Genomic DNA, 24,490 nt, shown 5'->3' with positions numbered 1-24,490 from the left:
ACTCTTGGCAAATGGGATATTGCACAGCAGAGCTGCTTCCAATAGAGCTGGAAGGGGAAGGGAGACCGGATAATACCTTGGCACTGGTTCACTGAGTGGAGAAACTGAAAGATGTGCTATGGATCATCAGGCTCCATGGGATAAGCAGGCCAGTCAATCTGCCTCTGCTGCAGGACTTTAGACCTCTCCCCATAAGGGAATATTTTGGCTGAATCTCAGGATATGTCTACACTGCAATGTCAGCCCATGGTTAATAGAACTTGAATTCGAAGACCCTGGGTTTGTTAGCCTAGAGTTTGAGTGTTAACACTCATTTATAACCCCAGGTGAGGAATTGTTGAATCCTGAGTCCCAGCCTGAGGCTTCCAGCATCTACACTGTATTATCCGGGCCTGAGTCCATTCACCATCCATATCCCAGACTTTCTATCACTTTCCCCAAAATGTGGCTCCCCTACCTCTTTGTTTGTGGTGCAATGTAGAAAAACTTAACTGTCCAGAGGACAACAGAAGTTGGTCTGTAGACTTATGGGATACTTTTGGTGGACTCCCAGAGTACGAGGTCGAGTGAGGTTGTGTCTACTTTGCAAACCAACAGAGCTTGAACCCTGGATCCTGGCTTGACTCTGCCGTAAACCCTGCACCCCCATGCGGTTCTGGAACACTGGATCCAAGTGCTTAGTTAACCCAATTTGTGTGTAGATAGAAGTGAGGGGTTAGGCTTCAGGCTGAGTTGGAACCTTGGGTTTATAGTGCCAAGTAGACATACTCTAAGATTAGATCTGTGGATTATCTGGAGGAGATTTTCCCCTCCAGTGGGTTCCTTTGTGCAAGGAAATCATTAACAGATTAGTGTTTGTGCAATGTTTAGTGACAATCATGCAATAGCTCTATCACAGAGAGTATACTGTGAATCCCAACACATGCAGTGGGTTAGAAAGAGTCAAGCTAGCCATCTGTACTGCAAGCATAATTTGATAAATAAAGAAGTGGAATTGGCATTAATTGTACAGGTAGACACTTCTCCAGTGAGGAGTCTTCTAGGCAGCAAACAATCGAAAAGAAATAGGAAAATTATTTCAAGAGATACAATGACAGTCCAAAGCATGGACAAATGTGGGCAATGCCCAGGTTATGATAGTTACGCTAAATAGCTGCTGGTGTATGCTTAGGGCCTGATTCACCATTAGTTTTATGAAATCAATGAATTACATCAGTGTAGAATTGGAATAAAACAGTGGTGAATCAGAAACATAAACTTTGTGTATTAATTTTAAATATATAAAGTGTACTTGATACAATATCTCTGGGCATACATAGTATGTAACTTTAAAAGCTTTTTAAAATACTCCGCCCCGCTCACGAGTTCCCAAAATATTAAGTACAATAAAAGAAAAATAACTCCTTTCAGGCAAAGCCCAGAGAAAAGGTGTGGGCTGTAATGGTCAACAAACTCAGATTCCATTAGGCCAGTGGAATATGCAAATTGCAGCATGGGATCCTCTGCTGAGAATGCTCTGACTCGAGTCTCTGGACATTCAGTCCAGGGACTGTTAGTTCAAGAACCCTGGCTGATTTCAGCTGACACTGAGGCTTGCAGGGAAAGCGGGAATTGTAGACTAGTTTATAGATCCAATTCAGCACCTTGAACTCAACTCAGAAGTTGTCAGGGTACTAGTTTATATGTTCCCTGAAATAAACACTAGCAAGCAGATGGGAAGCCACATTCTGGACTGGCTGTAAACTCTGAGCAATCATCAGTGTTCCTCCTATGTAGAAAGCATTGCAGAAATCCAATTTGGAAGTCACAAAGGTATGAAGAACTGTGCCAAGCTCCAGATCCAAAATCACAGTTGCCATATGAGACCTATGGCAGAGGTACTTGTGGCCATTCATGGCATTTTGGATCAGCCAGGGAGCTGAAAGCATGCCCAAACAGTGAACCTATTAGATGAAGGTTTAACAAATCCCCTCACTTCAGATGCCAAAAACCATCCCTGCCATGCCCACAAGATCCTTCTGTTAACCAACTAGCATCATCTGTTTTATCTGGATTAAGGTTCAGCCAGGTCACTTTCATCTAAGTCCCAGCTTTGGCTGGGCACAGGGAAAACAAAGAACTACACCGTATGTTCTGATAACGTAGTTATATGATTGGTTTTCTCCTGGTGTAGAAGTACTCCAGATTCTGTAGTTATCTTGGTTACTATCTACTTCATTAGTCTGGGTTCACAAATATTTTCTTTTTCTCTGATATATCTGCAGGGTGGACACTGTGGGCTTGTCTAGATGGAGAGTTAGTGCGTGGCAAGCTGAGGTTTAAATCGACCGTGCACAAGCGTGCTGCATGTTATTTGGTCATGTGGACCCTGCTACCACGCACTAAAAGTTCTCTAGTGAACTTTTATCTATCTCTGTATCAGATCAGAGCAGTTCAAAGTGCACCGTAGGGAAATTTTAGTGTGTGGTAGAGGGGTCCATGTGGCCAGTTTGTGCATGGAAAACTACTGTGAGGTAGATTTACATCCCAGCATAGCACGCACTAACTCTCCGTGTTGACAAGCCTATCATTTGAAATAGTATGACTTGTTTTCCTTCCAGGGACATCTTTGCTTTCTGCCTGTATTAGGTTAAACATCGGGTTGAGGATTTGTTCAGTTTCTTAAGGCCCAGCCATGTGTGATACAGCCCCATGTCCGATTTTGGCTCCTTGCTTATAATACCTATCTAATATGAACACTGTTTGAATTTAAAGGCAAGCAAAGTGAATTTCAGGAAGGGCTCATCCCCTTCTCTGCCAAGTCATGCCTGCCAGGGAAACTTTTATATCTGGCTCATAAAAATACTTTGAGAGAGAAGAGCTTTTGAACTTTTGTATAGATTAAAAAAAATATGCCCTGGAGGATACTCCAGACTCCCTGCCTTATGGGAAAGTTCCATAGAATGGAATACAGAATGATGTGCCTCATCTCCAGTCCAGACCCTTTATGCCACATAAAGGGGGCCCGAAACCCTATATCTGCAAGGAAGAGAAGGGAGAATTCTTCCAGTGCAGGTGCTGTGGAAGACAGTCACAGGGCAGCCTCTGGAGAACCCCTTCACAATCCCTAGCTTTGGCTGTGTATTGGGGCCACTAGGGGCATGTTGAGGGCAAGGCAACAGTACACAGTCCTGCAGATATTCTGGACAGCACTGTAGCCTATATGGGAACCATAACTTAGGCTAAGCCTCCTCTGGCGCAGCCGCCACTGACCCATTGCCGGACACCTGGGCCGTGGTGGTCCAGCCTCTTCCACTTCCTGCTCCACCTCTGCTGCCAAAGCCTTTCACCACTGCCTACCCTTGTCGGAGTCTTTCACTGCGGTGGGGGAAAAGTCTCTGGCCAGGGTAAGGCAGAGAGACCCCACACTGCTAAGACTAGCAGTGTAGATGTGGGAGGCACTGCTTGGGGGCGTAGAGGACTGTGTGAGGTATGTACCTTAGGGGTCAGGATAGGGCACTCGCGTAATCCGTGCTTCACTGTCTACACTGCTATTTATAACTGTGCTAACTGGGTGTGCATTCTCAACACACCACCATATGTGTAGACCTACCCTAAGAGGCATAGGTTACAATCTGACCCATGTAACCTAGCCGAGAATTATATCCACAGAGATTTATATAGCAGAAGAATATAGAATTCTGTAGAATGGCTCTACAAAAATCTATGAAAGGAAACCACTCTATTAAATTCTGTAGGTTTTTAGAGTAATGTCTCTAGACAGCTTTTAGTTTCAGCCTGTAAATTCATAGAGACTTATCTGTAAAGCAGTGGTTCTCAACGAGGGGTCTGGGACCCTTTGGGGGGCCATGAGCAGGTTTCAGAGGGTTCACCAAGCAGGGCTGGTATTAGACTTGTTGGGGCCCAGAGCAGAAAGCGAAAGCCCCAATGCATAGGGCTGAAGCCAGGGGTTCTGAGCCCTGCCACTAGGGGCTAAAGCTGAAGCCTGAGCAATTTAGCTTCATGGGGTCCCCTGTGGTGTGGGGCCCCAGGCAGTAGCCCTGCTTGCTACCTCCTAATGCTGGTCCTTGGTTTTATATGCAGGAAAACAGTTGTTGTGGCACAGGTGGGCCGTGGAGTTTTTATAGCATATTGGGGGAGGGGGGCCTCAGAAAGAAAAAGGTTGAGAACCCCTGCTATAAAGGATACAAAAGCTTTATTTTCCCCTTCTCATGTGCAAATCAGTCACTTCATACATTGTGTTATATAAATTTTTAGTCACTTTGGGGGAAATCCTGGATTCCTGCTACTACACACCTTATGTCTCTCACGTGCTCAAAGACAAGTCCAGTGCTTGCAAGGTCATAGAATCATAGAATATCAGGGTTGGAAGGGACCTCAGGAGGTCATCTAGTCCAACCCCCTGCTCAAAAGCAGGACCAATCCCCAATTAAATCATCCCAGCCAGGGCTTTGTCAAGCCTGACCTTAAAAACTTCTAAAGAAGGAGATTCCACCACCTCCCTAGGCAACGCATTCCAGTGTTTCACCACCCTCCTAGTGAAAAAGTTTTTCCTAATATCCAACCTAAACCTCCCCCACTGCAACTTGAGACCATTACTCCTTGTCCTGTCCTCTTCCACCACTGAGAATAGTCTAGAACCATCCTCTCTGGAACCACCTCTCAGGTAGTTGAAAGTAGCTATCAAATCCCCCCTCATTCTTCTCTTCTGCAGACTAAACAATCCCAGTTCCCTCAGCCTCTCCTCATAAGTCATGCGTTCCAGACCCCTAATAATTTTTGTTGCCCTTCGCTGGACTCTTTCCAATTTATCCACATCCTTCTTGTAGTGTGGGGCCCAAAACTGGACACAGTACTCCAGATGAGGCCTCACCAATGTTGAATAGAGGGGGACGATCACGTCCCTCGATCTGCTCGCTATGCCCCTACTTATACATCCCAAAATGCCATTGGCCTTCTTGGCAACAAGGGCACACTGCTGACTCATATCCAGCTTCTCGTCCACTGTCACCCCTAGGTCCTTTTCCGCAGAACTGCTGCCTAGCCATTCGGTCCCTAGTCTGTAGCTGTGCATTGGGTTCTTCCCTCCTAAGTGCAGGACCTTGCGCTTATCCTTATTGAACCTCATCAGATTTCTTTTGGCCCAATCCTCCAATTTGTCTAGGTCCCTCTGTATCCTATCCCTGCCCTCCAGCGTATCTACCACTCCTCCCAGTTTAGTATCATCCGCAAATTTGCTGAGAGTGCAATCCACACCATCCTCCAGATCATTTATGAAGATATTGAACAAAACCGGCCCCAGGACTGACCCCTGGTGCACTCCACTTGACAGCGGCTGCCAACTAGACATGGAGCCATTGATCACTACCAGTTGAGCCTGACAACCTAGCCAACTTTCTACCCACCTTATAGTGCATTCATCCAGCCCATACTTCTTTAACTTGCTGACAAGAATATTGTGGGAGACCGTGTCAAAAGCTTTGCTATAGTCAAGAAATAATACATCCACTGCTTTCCCTTCATCCACAGAACCAGTAATCTCATCATAGAAGGCGATTAGATTAGTCAGGCGATTCTTCCCTTGGTGAATCCATGCTGACTGTTCCTGATCACTTTCCTCTCCTCTGAGTGCTTCAGGATTGATTCTCTGAGGACCTGCTCCACGATTTTTCCGGGGACTGAAGTGAGGCTGACTGGCCTGATCCTCCTCCTTCCCTTTTTTAAAGATTGGCACTACATTAGCCTTTTTCCAGTCATCCAGGACTTCCCCCGTTCGCCACGAGTTTTCAAAGATAATGGCCAATGGTTCTGCAAACTGTGCTAACTGGCTGTGCATTCTCAACACACCACCATATGTGTCTACCCTAAGAGCTCTGCTGACCAGTACAAAGGGTGGAGGTCTATGAACTTTCTCCGAAATTGGTTTGGGTTGGCAGTGCCAGCCCAGAGCAGTTCTTGTGCTCAGGGGACCACCCGTACCCCTTGTCCATCTGCACAGGAGCCAGTCACTGGACAGAATATTTTTAGGAACAAAGAATTTCATCAAGCATATTCAGTGTATGTTTGTTTGGCAGATGGTATCTTTTCCTTGGTTTAGTTATTGAGACAACATTATTGTTTACATGGGAAAACAGCTAAATACAGTGTATTTCCAAGACCCTTTCTCCTCCCCTCTGTGCCCATGAGCAGCTCTAATGCATGGAGTTTTATCACTGAACATAAGTCCATGTCAGAATCAAATTATTGGCAAGTTTGACTTTGGTTCTCAATCTTAACATACTGCAGGCATCTGAGACCAAGAGCTTTTGTGTTCCAGGTTTTCTTGAGAATGTTGCTTTGGAGTGACATGCAAACATATTGCACTCAGTGGGAGGATATGCCCCCCATTTACCTCTGTTCTATTTACACTTAAATTATCTCTGAGCTTTATCTTGAACACATGAACCCCTACTTAATTATAGCACTATTGCAGCCAAGTGCAAATTGAATTGGGCCCAATTATTTTCTTTTTTTAAATGCATATTATTTGATAGGCCAGATTGTCGTCTGATGTAAAAAGGCATAGCTCCATTGAGTTGCAGGGAGTTATGGCAGGTTACACCAGTTGATGATTAGGCCCACAATTTTTTTGTTTTTCTAATCTACTAGGTCCAAGGATAACTGGTTGCACATTATCTACAGATATTTTTTTTTAAATAATGAATCTAAAGATATACTGCTTGCCCCAAATAAGTTGAGGTGGTTTTGACTCTTTAGTGCTCAAGTGATTTCTCCCAAGGCCTGCCATAAACACTTGCACCTTAAACATATGCCATGAAATCTATTCAGGCAGCTGCCCAGGAGCTAATTAAACCCTGCCCATGCCACTGAAGTCAAATCACATTACTGCAAAGAATAAATTACTTATATTTTCTATTAATCAGATTTTCCTTTCTTTTAATTTCCTTGTGTTCCTTAAAATTAAATGTCTTTCATCTGCTCAAAAGTACAATTTACCTGAGTCGAAGGTGGTCTGTAAATAAAATGCTAAATATATCATTTGTTTCAAATTATCCTTCTGACATTTTCTTTGTTGCATAAAATTATGAGATGAATAAATGTGGATACTTAAAATATGGTGGGTTTTTTTAGAAATAATACAATCCTATAAGTATCACTTAAGAACCTATTTGCTGGTGCTAAAAATGACCACTTTGCTATCTAAATTCAAAATTTTTGCAAAACCATACATATTACAAATAATCCTGCTTAATATATTGTATGAAAAGAAGAAAACAAACTAATTACAAAAGCCATTTAAATGGTTTCATGTAAATATATGTCTCATGGTTAAGTTTGAAATCTGTATATTATTGGCACTTTTAAAAATTATAATGTATTTAAAATCTGCTTCAAACTGAGATACTTCTTATTTGATTTACACAATGGATTTCTGCAACCAGGAACTGAGGCAGAATATTACTTGCATTAGTTAGGGGATCAGTTCTGCATTCCTTGTGCACTTAAGCTCGCAGTGATTTTACTGAGAGTTTCAGATGCATAGGGAATGCAGGATCCGGTCCTGATTTCTAGTAGCAAATGGATTGCAACAGAATTATAACTTTGGGTCTCCATCCTGCCCCCCTTCGAATCAGTGGTCAAAATCTTAATGAACCTGAAGTGCACAACAATCATGGGGGTGTGTGTGTGTAATTTTTAAAAAAAATCTAGACTAGAAGATCACAGTTGTCCCTTCTGGCTTTTATAATCTATTAACTTCTCCCCCTGCTTCCCTCTTGTCAGAATTGGGAATGAGTAATGAAACCTAGCCATTGAGATCAGCCATTTAAATTAGACTATTGGATAAGAATTGCTTCTTAATATTGGGCATACTACAGAAATTGGAGGGCTGGTATAAATAAGATGTTATGATAATCCTATTAAATGCTTTAGCTTCTATCCTAAGAAAGTAAAGATTGGTTACAGTGTCAGGAAATAGCTCTGTAGATGATAACAGGGAAAACCAAGTGTGTCCTGTGAAAATTGGTTTCTGAATAGAAATAAGGATTTTGTCCACTGGGACAAAATGTAATTGTGTGCTATCTGAACAGTTCCTGCTTCCAGTGATCTGATACCTTATTGTTATAATTAAAAAGAATTAGCTTTTTTGTTGGGGGGCTTTTAAATTTAGCCTTGAGTTAAAAGAACACATTTCTTGTTTTCGTTTTCCCATCTGGCTTGCTGGGAAGTCCAATATAATTGGCCCTGAAGGGAGCTTTCAGTTATATCCTAAAATAGACTCCGCTTACTCGCTAGTATGCTCTGCTTTACAAACCACTGTTGCTTGGGAGGATGTTAAAGAAAAGTTGTCTGTAAATAAATTGATTTAGTTTCCCTTCTAGAGCCCAAATCCAAACATTTCTATGCAGCAGGACAGGATACCTCAGAGAATGGTAATGAGCTATGGAGTTTATTACCCTTACAATAGGTCAGTAGTGCAAGTCTAGCCCTAATGGGTAATGATGAAAACTTACTATCTGATAGACATTCAGTGGGCTACAGCTCTAGCAAACTGTGGTCTCAGTACAGTTGCTGGTGGATAAGTGTGTCTATCACAACACACACACCGTGCTTGCTATTAATTAGCACACTTTTTAGGGGAAAAAAAACAAACAAACCCCAGAGAAGCCGAACACTGAACTATCACCCTCTCACCCACAAAGGTTAACCTTCAAATCTAAGGTTGAGTCTCATCAGTGGGAGGAATGTGAAGCACTTTGCATTGCTAGCCCCTCCTGCACTGCTAGCTACATGGAAAAAGATAGGTCAGCTATGCCCAGCCTGCCAATCAAACATCTTTCACAAATACAAATATCTCATTAATACAACAAAGAGTGTTAATTTCTATAGATGATCTGGGTGAGTGAGATAACTTTGGGACTAAAATGGTAATCCAAGAAGAAATTTCTAATAAAACTCAGTGCTTCTGAAAAACCTGAGCATGTGAAGTGAGAGAAGCGGCAGGGCAGTTCATATTGTTGAGTTAAATGGCCATTTTCACAGTTGGCATAAAGAGTCAACTTTGGTTCAGACACACTGCTTGTGTATGTTTGTAGTCAAGCATGTAGTTATAAAGGAAACCATTGTGATGGGTGGACGTCCTGAGACCTCCGCTACGTGTGGCTAATATTCTTCACTTGTTTAGTGATGTCTTGTGTATTTGATTGATCATGCAAGTACATTGTTTCTGTACAAAAGTCAAGAAATTTGGAGGTGAGTGCCATGGCAACCTTTACTATTCCCCCCCTTTGTACACATGCTTTATGATAGGATTGCTTGTAATATGTGAGAGAGCGGAAATAGGAGCTGCAGTATGGTGCCAGAGAGCCTTGTTCTGTGGACTCTAATTACTAACAAGAGATGGGTAAGAGCTGCAAACCTTGGATCTGGACTTGAGCTTCCTGAGAATTCAGGTTTGGCTCAGGCACATCTCTCTACTAACCAGGCTCAAACATATTTTAATGTTAAAATCAAACATAATCAGACAGGTTAGACTATCTAAACAACTAGACGGACATGGCTGCCTTTGGCCTCCATCATGCACGTACCTAAGCACATGCTTAATTTTAAGCACATTAGTTGTTCCATTTAAACCAATGGACTTAAAACAAAGCATGGGCATGTTTTCAGGATGGGGATTAATTGCACCTTCCTGTGGCTACCACACTGTCTGTGCTAGTACATCCGCATTATATGTATTTGAGTTTGATCTACTGTGTAGAAGCTATATTGGCTTTGAAACATAGAATATGTCTAAAATGTGAGGGATAGTTTTGTAGTGAAAGTATGCTGAGCAGTGCTTATCCTATAGGAAAAAATCCAAATGATTCAGAGAGCACGTATAAAACGTGCATACTCCTTGCAAAAAACAATGCAAAGTTTGTGAAGGTGACAATTATAACAATGCAAATTTATATCTACAAAATACATAATGCAAACTTTGTGCGTGTGAAAGAGAAACTTATTGATGGAAAGATGTGATATACATAATTTAGTACAAGGAAACGATAAGCATTTTAAATATTTGAAAAAATGAAATAAACATACATTTTCCATCGTAAATTTTTATATCTGATAGTGGACATGAAAAGTACTGTATGACTATGAAACTGATTGTATAATATATAATACATTTAAAAAGCACACAATTAAATTATGATCGTGATTATTGGCCTTCTTTTTTAGTTTCCTGTGTCTGCATGGTAGAACAGAATAGTTAGAATATAATAATTTTAATATATCCATTAAATGACTGAAGAGCAATTTTATTTTTCTTTGCGAACAAAGCCTTAGTCTACATCCGAAATCACCACTTTTTATGAACATTCTGTACTACCTTAATAAAATACCTTTTCATTCATTAGTATTAGTAAATGTATCAGAGCTGGACATTAGATTTGAACATCATTAAGTGCTAGTTTATAAAATAACCATAAACATCTTTAACGACTAAAAAGTCTTGTGTGAGTAGCTGTGGTTCATTATATATTAAAACATCTTTGCACTTGTCAAAGTATACGGTCATAGCAATCACATTAAAGAAAACTAAACATATATGTTACTCAGCTTCTGTTGTTCCTTTCATTTCTACTTTAGCAAGCTAGAATTGTAAGATTTTTTTCATAACTTTACACATTTTCTTGGAGACTGTTTTATCTAACCTTTATTCCCCCTCTTCCTGGTTCTCTTTCAGATAGCAGTTCTGTGGATGAAAAGGTTTAAAATCACATATTTCCTTAAGGGGTTGTGTATTTTGTTGATGTTTGTTTGTGACTTATTTGATCTGTTTGGTTCCTTCATTTTAGTTGTGAAATGTGCATGTTTCCCAGCTTTCCATTCTTTTGTTCTCCTTTGAGTGTATTCCAAATGTGTTGCATTTATAAACAGGATAGCCTCACTGTTGTGCTTATCTTATAAAATCATAGTTGCCAACACAGGGGTCTGCTACTGTCAAACATGGTGTCTGGATTTTTGCCTCTGACTAGTTATCATCTACACTGCACATACTCTGGGATTTAAAGGGCAGCGATATTTGGGAGGCAATATCTGATCTCTTCTCCGGGGTTTTACCAGTGTTTTTCACTAAATGCTGAATGCTAATCACATGTATTTCAAAGCAAAAATTAATGTAGCTTTGGCCTGGAGCTGACCCTGCTTGACATTTTTCATATTAGGTGTTATATGTACAATACAGTTGAATTCTATCCAAAATCTCTTGGCAGAAATTGAGTAATTAAGCTTTTTTTTATTCTTCATTAAAGGCTCGAATAGTAAGTGGAAGTTCTTTGGATGCTTCCAAGTTTTATGCAATCCAGGCATTTGGTGGGTAAGTACAGTTATGACCATGCACTTTGTTATATATGCAACTCTGTTTCTTAATATTATTCTTAATATCACTCTTTGAAGTTTATAATTGTGTTCAAATGTTCTGAGAAAATTGAACTTTTTGCATTGTAACAAGAATATGAACTAACAGATTTCACTGTCCTATATCTTTTTCCATAAGTCCTCCAAGACCAAAAGAAATTGATGAAATGTTCAGCTGGACAAGTTCACCAAGAATAAAAAAAATCTGTTATTTTAAATCTTTATATATCAAATGTTCTTTACAAAGCCATAGAGTATATTTCAGTCTTAAATCTGCATTTTAGGAAACTGACTGGCTTTGCAATATGCTTCTAATATTCGAGATCAAGAAAATGACAGGAAAAGTGTGTTGTCTTGTTGCTGAAGAAAATGAACATAGCAGCTTATACATTTAAGGCTATTTTATTCTTGCTGGAGTCATCTGAAATTCCAGTCTAGGGACTTCCTTCTCCTTTTCCTTCTGTTCTGAATCCCATTCTTCACTTTGAGTTGCATACCTTTTCTTTAAAAAAGGTAATTTCACTGCGAAAGCATATGGATGCTGTATATCAGCTATACACTTCAAACTATCAAGAATTATACATTGTTCTCCTGCTAGTGTGGGCAGGAAGAGTTTTCCATGGTAACATTCTGCTTCAGATTTAAGATACTGAGACAAAAATTAGCTAATTTACTTTAAATGTTTCCCTTTGGTCTTCTGTGAGTTAAACTATATACTATATAAGGTAGCCTAGATACCATTATTTTTCACCTCAATTTCCTCTGCCCTCTTTTCTGGATACACGGGAATAATTGAACTTCAGTTCATTTGTTTAATGTATTTCTCAGAATGCTGTAAAAGAAATAATTACAGTAATACTTAACTACAGTAGTTCATTTTATTTAGTTTACTTTATTATTGTTGCTAGACAATTCTGTACAGATAAATGAGCATCATCTAACTTTGAGTGGGTTCGGTAATTCCTTTATCATACTTTAGAAGTTTTTTCTTTTGGGGTGGTAATAATTCCACCAAGACAACAAAAAATAGTAGTGAATGTTTAAAAATACAAATGATTTTAAGAGAGAGAAATATCAAGGACAATTAATTTAGTTTATTTGAAGGAAATTATGATATATTTAAGTTGATTGATAACAGGTGAGAGCTAAGATTTTGTCAGGACCGTATCTCCTAATCAGCATCATTCTATCTATTTTATCTAATCTAATCTAATCTATCATGCCAAAACATCCTGCTTCTCAGATAGGGCTTTCCAGTGCTCTCCTGCACTGGCTCCTCCCCTCTCTCTGAAATTCTGCAGGAGCTAGAAGCAGTACTTAACTGATGAGACTTTTGCTTTTGACACAAAGTCTGTCTCAGTCCAGTGGCCTCGCACGACATTGGCTATGGAAGACCCCAGGGTACCTCAAAGGTGGAGACTAGTTTAGCATGCCCAGATCTCTGTCCACAATGACCCTGCTTCTAGATACCATCTCCAGTTCCAGAGCTCAGTAGGTTGACAAATCATCCGATAGGTCACTAGCCAGAAGATTTAGCCGATTTGTTGGCAGTGCTCAAAGAACTTAGGCCTGGTGTGCGTGGGGAGTCAAAGTATCTTGGAAGTTCCCAACATGTAACAATTTGGAGATGCTCAATTTTTGTGTGGACAATGTTGAAAAAATCAGTCTGTGCAATTATTGCACAATTTTCAGCTTCATTATTTCGCAGCAGAGGACTGATGTATTTACAGTAGTTGACAAAAATGCCAAGATACTAAAATCTTATAAAAATGAATTGTTTCAGAGGAAAGATTTCTATTGCAGAGGCCACAAAACTATTGACCAAACAAATCATATGGCACCAGACTTTCAATAAACACGAGGCTCATAAACGTTTGCTATACTGGACTTTTAGAGAGATTTAATTCATTTGTTTCTTTATTCTCAGCAGTATTTTGAGTGTTGGACAGCCTTCTGGATTCACCATCTGGATTCTGTTTTCTTTTAGGCTGTATCTAATTTTACCTGTGTTAATGGAACTATAGTAGGGCCTTGATCTGTTTGTACTTTTGGAGCTTATTGATGCTCACTGAGGTACCACTCAGAAATAAAACTGGAAGAGTGATCATATATTTTGAGTTTTGGCTGATATTAGTTTTGCAGTTCCATCTGGAAAAAATTCATACTTAAACAGATTGAGAAAACTCCCATCGTTTTCTAGATGTGTGTGTGTGTGTGGTCAAATTCTACCAATTTCTTTCATATCATATATATCTTGGTTTTTGGTGGGTGGTGTGAGCAGATCTGGACTGGATTGTTTGATGACTAAAATAATACTTTGTCTAGTATCTGGGCCTATACTTCAGTGCTGTGATGTTTGTTTGTTTGTTCCAGTTGCCTCATCCTGACTTCGATATGCACAAAACCTCCCTCATGTTTACCATATCTGAAAGTATACTGATTGTTTTTTCTGAATGGGAACAGTATTATCTGAAACAACTTTTTTCCTGTTGACATATCAGTGACCTAATATTTATCCTAAAGATTATTCCATAATGAATTAATTATCCATGAAAATATTCACCATAAATGGAATTATTCACCAGTATGCCTGTGTTAATGTAACTCTTGTAGTAGACCCTTCATTGAGTAGATGTGCTGTCATCAAGAGGTTAGAATAAAAAGAAAACAGTAGGATTGTAGTAAATTGTGTCATTGTGTACATCAGAACACAGAAGCGGGCATGTGACATACCTGCATGCACTCACCCCACCCATTTAGAGGTTTTGAGTTTACTTTGCTTTCTGAAGTTGTAATTAATTGAACAATAATGGACAGGGTTTTGCTGGAGTATCACATGATAGTTGGTTGACCTTAGAATAAGTGAAAATCAGCCACACAAAGATTTCAGCATTGTTTATCATCAGTGTTACTTTGTTTATTCTTAGGACATGAAATGGATAATCATGAATAATGCCTGAGCAGCGAAATTGTTAGTGAATTTCCCAAACATTTTCTTGGTCATTATTAGTATACTCAATGCCAAATATAATAAATAATGCTGATGGGATGTGGCTGGGATCCCAAAATAAGTAATTTTAATCAATAGATATGTTACCGTACTTATAACTAAATGTGTAGTTAGCATCTCTCTGAAACAAGTACAGTTTCTTAGGATTTGCAGTTCAGAAACTTCTGTGTTTGTAGCCCCTTATTTCTCATCCATATTAATATCATATCTGAAATGTTATAAGTACATAACTAATATATTTATAAAATATACTTTAATAAAACTGAAGTTAATTTCTAATTCTCTTCATTTTCTCTTCTTTGGCACTGATCCTGCAGACACACATGGGCTTAGTTTTCTGCATGTGAGTGGTCCCACTGAAGCCAATGGAATTGCTTATGTACAAGATTAAAGATACATATGAGGGTTTGTAGGATCTGTGCCTAAATTTGCATACTTTGTATATTTTTTTCCCTGGCTCCTTTATCTTATGCACCTTCATTACTTGTTGGAAGGCAATTTTTTTGTTTACTGATACAGTATAACTTCCTTTGGTTATGAAGTAGGTCTTTCACCATTTTGAATAGTGCTATGAATCATTCAGGTGCCACTTAACTGCAAAGCATGCCCAGAAGATTTGGATTATGCTGATGTACGGCACTTCTTTGATTAACTTTAACTTTAAAAGTGATCATCTTTTCCCACTGTTGACCTCCTTTGAATCTAGTCTATGTAGTTCATCTCCGTAGCATTCATCACTTCTGAAGAGTCATCTATTAACCATTTGTATGCGTCAGCTAATGGATAAGTATTATATGGATTAATAAATAAGTCTTAACAACTTTGAAAATTCACAGTTCCTGATACTAAAGTGTTAATTTTGAGAAGCAGTGCTGGCTTTTTTGTTTTGCATGTTCCCCTCCTCTTAAATATTCACCTCTGCACCCATCAATTGGAATCATGCTTTCACTTATCAGTGCAGATGGAAGAACTATTCATAGCAAATAATTTATTCCATGAATGTAGCCGTTCTTTGGGGTTTGTGAATTTTTTATCTGACATTGATTTAACAAATGTGTTAATGATTCAAAAGTGTTGGACAAACATATACAAATGTACTTCATCCTAAGGGATGTTCATGAACTATTTGGTCTTCAGCTATTTGCTGTTTGTTGTGGTATATGAGTGATTATATAGCTCACATGGTATTGTTTCTGCTCCTTGATTGGATGGCTGAAACTTTTATGAACAGAATGGGAAATTGGAGATTTTAAGGTGGAGATGCAAACACACATACTTGCACAATCACAGTCACACAAATATTCAAGACTTTTGCTTTTCACAAATATCCTTCGGAACAACCTACCTATTGTACTGAATGTTCACAGAAAACAAATGTAAGTGGTTGTGAATACTGTCAAATGTTTTGGTTTGAAATGATGTGTTTTGAATACTTTCCTGAAGTATTTCCCAAGCTCTCATTTACAAAGCAATGTGGAAATACTGTGGGAGTTCTTAGGTTTTGGCCTTTCTCAGGGTTTGTGGTATTATTCTAATGTGAATGTTTCCCTTGTTCCTTGCATATGAAGGATGTGAGTTGTTCTTTTATTTCTATTGCTCATTTGGGCCAAAAGAATATCCTATTATATGTTTTTAAAATTCTGCTAGCATCCTGCACTGCAGAGATTTATTTTCATTATTTTAATTGAGTATATGTATCTCCTGTGTCCATAAAGTTGTTTATTCTTGATTTGTATATGCTTCTATGTATGGAGCATGGGAATTTGTTTGTGTTAGAGATGCTGTGGGTACTTGCTCTGAATTTCATGTACAACAAAGCAGAAAGTTATTTGCCAGTCCATGGGAAGGGGGGGTGACTATTTTGCTGTTTGCCCCCTTACCTACCCATAGGCCTGTGACATTTCTTCACTGATCATACTTTTCAGTAATATCTCCTCAAATCTCCTCAAATACTTCTTAAATTTACTTTTTTGGAAGATATTTTGCTGATGTGGAAATGCTAATTCACAAAGAACATCCTTCCTGAATCGGTACTTGTGTAAATTACATTTGGGGATAGCGGATAAAAGGAGCATCTGCTGGATTTTTTGTTTAAATTGTTCATGCATATCGAGTGTAGTTTCTGTTTGATTCTTTTCTGGAGAGATGCTGTCTTTGGTTTCACCTGGGTGCCTGATGGCAAGGATGTCAGAGAATGATCATTTTACAGTTTGGCCTAATCCATTTTGGAGTTTGGCAATGGTGCACAGATGGAGCAATGCACAGACGTTTATACATTTACCTTTTCTTAGATGACATCTTGAATACAGTGAATCTTTAACTTATTTGATTTCCATTGTGGTAACAGCTCCAATAGAAATATTGGAAGGCATGGAAAAATCCATAGAATCAAGCATCTATACCAAGTGAACTAACACAGCCTGTGCTATAAAGAAGGTCAGACTAGATGATCTAATGGCCCCTTCTGGCCTTAAATTCTATTAAACTATGAAACCGATAAAGAATATCACTTGAAGTTTCTATTCTGTCTCAGATATTCAAAACCTTTATTTTTTTGGACCAGAAGATTGAGTGCTGTTCTTTCTATGTCAGGGATGCAATCCCATGCTCTCGGTGTCCCTACACCTGTGACTGATGCTAGGACTGGAAGACAAGGGATAGATCACTTGATAATTGCCCTGTTCTATTTATTCCCTCTGAAGCATCAGGCATTGACCACTGATGAAGACAGCATACTGGGCCAGATGGACCACTGGCCTCAACCAGTATGGCCATTTTTATGTTCTTATGTCATATGCACAGCTCCTCTGATGAACATAGTGTTTAATGGTCCATGGTCACACACACAAATATTGATGCTTCTTTGTTAGACTTGGCAACTGCATTCTGTATGTTGGCACTGATAATTTAGCTATTTAATTCAGTATTTTCTTGTTTTTCTGAACGAAAAGTGCATCATGTGCAATCTAGTTCAGTATATATTAACTGTTAAAGGCAGTTTTCAACAGAGCTATCCCAGGATTAAAAATATGATGATAGATGTTAGGGTGATCTTTAAAGTCTGTTCTTTACAAGTGTTAGGTGTATCCTTGTCTCAGTGCATGAGGATTTATGCTGATGAGAGTCATATTTCTTAATTCATACTCTTCAGGATGGAAATATTTCAGTAATGAGACAGGAAAAGGCATGAAATAGTTGTTAGGCATAAGTCTGAAGGCTGAGTGCCATCACTGCATGTAGATATGAATTAATAGAGCCAAGTGCCTTCAATAGATAAATTTTTATAAGAAAAATGTGATATCAAATATTTTTAATCGCAGTATGAAGTGATGAAACTCATCAGTTAAGTCAGGCAGTAAATCCAGCCCAAGTCACAACTTAAACTTTGATTTTTTTTGCAGCAATGAAATGTGCTATATTGCAGACCCGGCTCAAAATTTTGTTAGTCATTTAAAATTCATATCTTTCTCCTAGCTCTTGCTCTCATTGCATTATCCTTTTATATAACATTCCTCTAGATTGCGAACTTTCTGTGCTGATAAATTACTATCTGCAGGTGAAATTCTTCTTTTTTACCTTAGAGGAGACAAAACTGAAACATGATTTGAAACTGTCCCAAACTTCAGGGTATTTAAATTTGAAACCCCAGATACAAACTCACCCTTCTCTTTCAATCAGATGCAAAACCAGAAGGAGCCTCTAGAACTTCTCCAGATTGGTTGTTCTCCTGAGGTTGTAATGCAGTACTGCAGTTGATCTTGCATGATTTCAGACATTTTGAGATGAAATCTCATGACAACAGCTCACTGCCATTGACTCTGAATCAAAACTCTGAACCAAATATAGCACTATAGCCTAGATAAATCTGATCTGGATCCAAACACTCTTTCTTTGTTAGGGTTGCCAGGTGTCCGGTTTCAACTGGAACACCCAATCGTAAAGGGACCCTCCCTTTTTATTAAATAAAAATACAGTGGCTGTAACATTTGCTAGCAGAGCCATTGCTTTGCACTAACCCTGAAAAAATACTTTCCACCATGTCTCAGCTGTGCCTCTTAATCTCTGAAACTGCCTGTCCTTTGCCTTTTTGGCAGGCATTTGATACTTCTAGCAGTGTTATCAATGCAAATAGCATTGTAATATAAATAAAAATAAATATATCGTGACATTTAAGCTTTTCCTTGACAGTGCAATCAATCGCTGTCCAACCCTAGCAACCTGCTTCTCCTCAAGTCAGAAGCACATCTTAGTATTTATCATTACATTATGAGAAATATTTGAGCAGCCAGTTGAGTCCCATGCTTCAGATTTACGCCGTCTCTAGAGACCCTCCCTTTGAAGGAACCCTGGGTTTAAAATCTATGTTCTTCAGGCTTCTGCTTCTTTTTTTCCTTTGTTCCCCTCTTTCTTCCTCTATCCCTGCCACACACACACACAGACCCCTACCTTTTTATGTTGTTACTTTTCACATTTTGCTGTCATTTTCCTCCATGTTTTCTACCCCTTCTACTGTCTTAAAAAACTTGGTAGCTGCTTTTTATAACTTTTCTAGATTGTTTGTTTTGTCTCTTTATTTGACATACTGCTTCCACAGGCATGAACAACAGGCGTTTACAAATGTGCATAACAGTGGATCTAAGCGGATTTCACAGAGTAATGTGAAAAGAGCTCTCCTATAAAAGACTGACCCACTCTGTTCTACCCAACCTGTCAAGCAGAATGTGAGGATGTGATAAATGTCTATCCTCAGACTAAACTTAAGGCATTGTCTCTTTGCAAAGTATAAGATCTTTGGTGTCACTAGGGGAGCATTGTTGAACACGTATAGAAAGTGATATACCTGGCGCATGGGTGATGCAAAGCGCAGATCATGGCCCAACACTTGCCTTGCCCAGCAGTGTCCTTCACATGCTGGCTGGTCCTTTAATGGAGTTGGGCTCAGCCTTGGCTGTGATCTAGTAATTTACCCCAGCTGATCCTCATCTGAACTCATTTAAAATGAGTGATCCCAGCCATGGAAGGGTCAGAGAGAACTACATAGAGAAGGAAGAGAATTCAATGAGTGGAAGAGACTCAGGAGAGAAGAGGCAGGGAGTTCCTACTCTCTAGGAGGGGCCTGGTGAAGGCAGGCAGAAAAGGGCCACAGGGATGGAGTTAGTTCCTCTGTTGGGCCCTGGAAAAGGGGCAGGGCACTGTGAGACAGTCCTGGAGTTCAGCATTCCAGGGGAGGAGCAAGGAGCTGGGAGGGCCTAGGGAGAAGCCTGGAAACTAGAGGGAGAGGCTGTATTAACCACAGGCTACTGGGAAACAGCGCAAGGGGCTTGGAGGTAGTAAGAGGCCCAGAGAAATAGTAGCACATCTGAAGGATCAGACCCAGCTGTTCAACACAAGGTTCCTGGGCTGGAGCTCAGAGCAGAGGGTGGCTCTTGGTTCCCCCAAGGGAGGGGCATAAAAGCCCTAACACAAAAACTATTAAGCCCAGATGAGGGTGAGGACTGAGCTAAGAGAATGAGTTGAGGAGTAGCCCAAGAAGGGATGCATGGATCTCTGGTAGGGATATTGTTACACCAGAAGGAGTCCAGAGAAGATGCATCTTAGCCAGAGGGCTAAGTCATGGACTAAAACAGGCCATCAAAGGGCCAAAAAGGAGTTCAGCTTGGATGTGAATACTCTTCCAGTCATGACCAGATGCTAGGGGATGCTGAGGTGGTGAGTGGAACCACTTACAACCCTGGTCTCAGGTTGGCAGCACTGGAACATCAACTCCTTTGCACTTCCTAGTACCTTGATCCTAACTATGACTACCTCCTCCGTGGGTGTGTCTGGGAGTGTAAGTGGCTCCCTTGGCAACCATCGTGAGCACACTTGGGATGGGCTGTAGACTGTTCATTGAAATGTTCCTTGAAATTCAGGGTCTGTGGGATGATGAGGGAAACTCCAGTCAAGTACCCTTCCTTGAGAATGCCATTGCCCCAGTTCCAGACATACACATCTAGTAACGTCTCAGCTCAAGCATTCAAACTGATCTTAAATATTGTGTTAGATAATGGGACTATTTCTAAGATTTCCAGAAAACAAATCATAAAGAGCAGTGTAGATCAAACCCATTACCATGAATTGCACCCAGGGCTCTTTGGATAAATTGGAAATCCGTGCAATCAATGAGCTATTCAAAACTCTAAGAGCTCTGAATTTGCCCCCTGTGATCCTTCCCTTTCCTCCCTGCAACCCATGTCTTCAAATAATCTCCCTTGTCTCTTCTTTATTCACTGCAACATTCCAATAGGTTCCCATCCTCTCTATTTTCCCCATGAATCTCCAATAGGCTCCTCTCTCCTCCTGGCTCACGAACCTCCAGCAGGAAGACTGTGGCTGTCTTGTGTCTCCTAGAGTATGTAAGGATGTACAAAGGTTTGTGAGACTCTCAGGGAGGAGGTGTAGAGAATTCACGGGAGTATTCTGAGACCTAATGGAGTATTGTTGAGAACACTGGATCTGTAGGAAGGTTGGTGGGTAGAGATCCATGGGTTATGGGGAATGAGAGAGCCACATCCACATTGGTGTTGAAGAGACAGGGAGTCTTTATATGAAGAAATTCAAACCTGAAAGAAGTTTGGTGTTTGAAGGAATGGGAGAAGGTTCAAATGGAGTCATTTCTTCAGAACTGCTTCACACATATCTATGTTTAATTAAATCAAGACCTCTAAGAAAATGATTAACCAAAAGTGCTTCAAACTCTGCATTAGCTAATAGGGAAGAGGGGGCAAGCACATCATTTTTCTGCTACTACCACATTATAGGCAATATTTCAATATCGATAGGCATTAAACCACATGTCTGAGTAGTCTGCTGGTAAAGACACTGCTTCAAATAATTCACTCACCCCTACTTGAGTTTTGCCATAAGGAACTCATTAATTTCTATCAAGGAAAACAGACTTTTTTGTCAGCCTACTTAGGATTCTTACCAGGCAGGGTTCCCTTTATGATGAAAATAGCTGATAACATCTTGCCTTTTTGGTCTTATGTTGTTTTGTCATTTATAAGATGATCCATGAAAATGTATCCTTAGTAATCACTGTACAATTAGAAGTGGATTTGAAATGTTGTAATTGGGAATGCATGTTAAACTGTAGGGATGCTTAATGCAGATATGCAACAGAAGAGATTTTAGGACACTAATTAAAGTTAAAAAAAATCAACATTTACTATGTCTTCTCACTTTAATAAGCAATTGTCTCTCATATTCTTATTCTTTGTCTAATTCCTTGTGTAAATGCTTCTAATTGCTCCGATTTTTGCCTATGTAAATTGCTCATTCTTTATTTGATACAACTGCATACCTCCCCCTTCTTGTATTTGGCACTGACTCAGATATTCTGCTAACATCCTTCCATTCTGTTCCCTTCCAACTATTGTATTCGTATTTCTGTGGAATTCCTTCTCTTCATGATTTCTAAATTTCTCTATTTATTTATTTTTTGAGTGAGATAAAACAGCATGTATATCACTTTTGCTTGTCTCTTGCCATACATGCTGCATTTATATTGTATACCAGGGGTCAGCAACCTTTCAGAAGTGGTGTGCCGAGTCTTCATTTATTCACTCTAATTTAAGGTTTCACGTGCCAGTAATACATTTTAACGTTTTTAGAAGGCCTCTTTCTATAAGTCTATAATATATAACTAAGCTATTGTTGTATGTAAAGTAAATAAGGGTTTTAAAATGTTTAAGAAGCTTCATTTAAAATTAAATTAAAATGCAGAGCCCCCCGACCAGTGGCTAGGACCCGGGCAGTGTGAGTGCCACTGAAAATCAGCTCGCATGCAGCCTTTGGCACGCGTGCCATAGGTTGCCTACCCATGTTGTATACTATTATCTTTATAATAAAGTTAATCAGAATATTTCTCCACTAACCCCCAAATCATTTCTCTTGCCTAGTGTTTTCAAGTCTGTGACAATAGAGTATAACCCTCTCCTTTTTTTAAAAGTATCCTCATCGCCATTTTCACATTATTTTGCAGTTCTGATTCTAAGCCCTGCCAGAATCCAGAATTCCAAAAATACAGATCTAAACATTTCATGTCCTCTTGACTGCTTCAAATTTATTTCTAATAATGGGTAAAAATGAACTGCTTTATGTATCCCTAGTATCATTAGCGTATTCTTAAGACAGTCAAAATGCTAGCCCTACCTGCTTGGTCATTATCCATATTTCCTCAATTCTTTTTTCCCCTTCCAGTATATTCTCACACTTGTACTTGTTGGTAAATGTATATAGGTTTATAACCATTTAACCAAACCAACCTAATTCAAAATCCTTATATTCAAATATCTCAATGGTAGTTTGATGGCAAACTTCTTTTTGCATACCTCATATGTCTAATTCTTTTAGATTATCAAATATAAGAGATAATTATATTCATCAGGCCAAATTCTGCTCTTTGTACTGTCTCAGATTGACCAGGTCAGTGCTACATCCCTGGTCTTTAAGCATTCTGCTGGGAATAACCCCTTTAGTGTGCAAGACCTCAATGATCCACACTTCAAGGGCAGGCCACACAGCCACAGTAACTCTGGGACTGGGCTTCAGCACTCCCCATTTCCCACCATGGGCTCCTACATCAAATCCACTTAGTTCAAAGTCATGCAGACATTTTACCATCTTGGGGAGCAGTGTAACCTGGTAAGTATTTACAGTGAAGCAGGACAGCCTTTTTAAAGCAACGGTGACATTTATTAGTCACTTGGAATACAGCTTGAGAATGTCGTTGGGTTAGCATGGAAAAGTCAAACATAAGACACAGTCCATATTAGTAGAAGCAGTGGCTTCATCAGGCCATGATTCTCTGAGGTCCATCTTCACTCTCTCTGATCTTGTTTGTCTCCCAAGTGCTCCTGTGTGACCAGCTCTTAACACAGCCAGCTGACACCTCATCCTTTTGTTCCGCACTACAAACATGTTCTGTTCAGCTGACTTTGGCTTCCTAGCCATTATGTGTTAATGTTCAGTCAATGGGGCTCCCATTGTCTCTTCCCGATCCTCCATTCATATGTGTTGATTCTGTTCAGTCCATGTTAACGTATCTGGTCTCACACCAGACCACACACCAGTCATGCCTCATTCTCTTTTATCCTCAAGGTATAGTAATACAGATAGGTTTGCTAAGTCAGACACAGCGTTCATAAAAATATTATAGATAATTCCCTCATTAGCCACTGTTACAGCTTCTGTACCTCATTTCAAACAAGTCCTTGCTGTTGTAAGCGATGAGTAAAACATATGGAGAACTTTGCTACCAAAGCATTTAGCTTTAACAAATAGTATTAATATCAAAAACAAAAAGTACTTTAGAATCTCTGAGAGGAAGGGAGATTTAAACAGGAAAGTATAAGTATTGGATTTAGAGGGATCTCACTTAATCTAAAATTTTGTAGTATTAATGGAAAGTATTCTGTGGAGAGCTGTTATACATGTAACAAGGTTTTTCATATTCCCTGACAAAGAATTACTTCTGCCAATGGAAACTTTTAATAAATTGAAATATAAATCCTTTCTATAGAGCAGTGTAGCTGTAGCAGTGTACAAAAATGGCATGATAAGAATTGAGATGTTTCTGTGCCTATCTGATAGGAATGTTTACATTGTACACTCAACAATGAAAGTAAGTGTTGAGGAATTCAGTTGCACTGTAGATAAACCTTTGAGAACTGGACTGAAATAAAAAAATTGCCTTTAGTAGGAGACTGGTTTTACTGAATGTAATTTTATTCTTTGAAGATCTCAACTCCCATGTAGCCTAACCTTCTGAGTTCTTCAGCAGCAGACTTCATCCATTGCCATGGAGGAGTCAGATTCTTGCCACTCTCGTGATGCTGCTTGATGATGCTAATGTGCTCATGTCATCTAATGCTAATCCTGACATTGATCTCAGTAGTGGAGTTTCTGATCTAGGGAATCAAGAGGAATCAGAATCTGTAACTTGATCTGGCTGTCTAGCTGGAAAAATACATTTGACGACAAATTAAACTGATCTGAAATAGATAGACATATGTTATTCAATACTGTGTGCAA

The 24,490-nt window shown here is 39.5% G+C and overlaps 1 protein-coding gene across 2 annotated transcripts in view; it reads left to right on the top strand.

Moving 5' to 3' along the window:
- Window positions 1-24,490, top strand: part of UNC13C (unc-13 homolog C) — a 387,958-nt gene that overhangs the window by 32,797 nt on the left and 330,671 nt on the right. For both annotated transcript variants that reach the window (XM_077828069.1, XM_077828068.1), the window contains exons 2-3: window positions 10,733-10,755; window positions 11,301-11,365. In XM_077828069.1, coding sequence (XP_077684195.1) covers window positions 10,733-10,755; window positions 11,301-11,365 — 88 coding nt within the window. The remainder of the gene's footprint in view (window positions 1-10,732; window positions 10,756-11,300; window positions 11,366-24,490) is intronic.

Source organism: Eretmochelys imbricata, chromosome 10 (genome assembly GCF_965152235.1).
Source record: "Eretmochelys imbricata isolate rEreImb1 chromosome 10, rEreImb1.hap1, whole genome shotgun sequence".
Classification (NCBI taxonomy): domain Eukaryota; kingdom Metazoa; phylum Chordata; order Testudines; family Cheloniidae; genus Eretmochelys; species Eretmochelys imbricata.
Note: the sequence above shows the minus strand (reverse complement) of the source record. Positions and strands in the feature narration are given on the sequence as shown.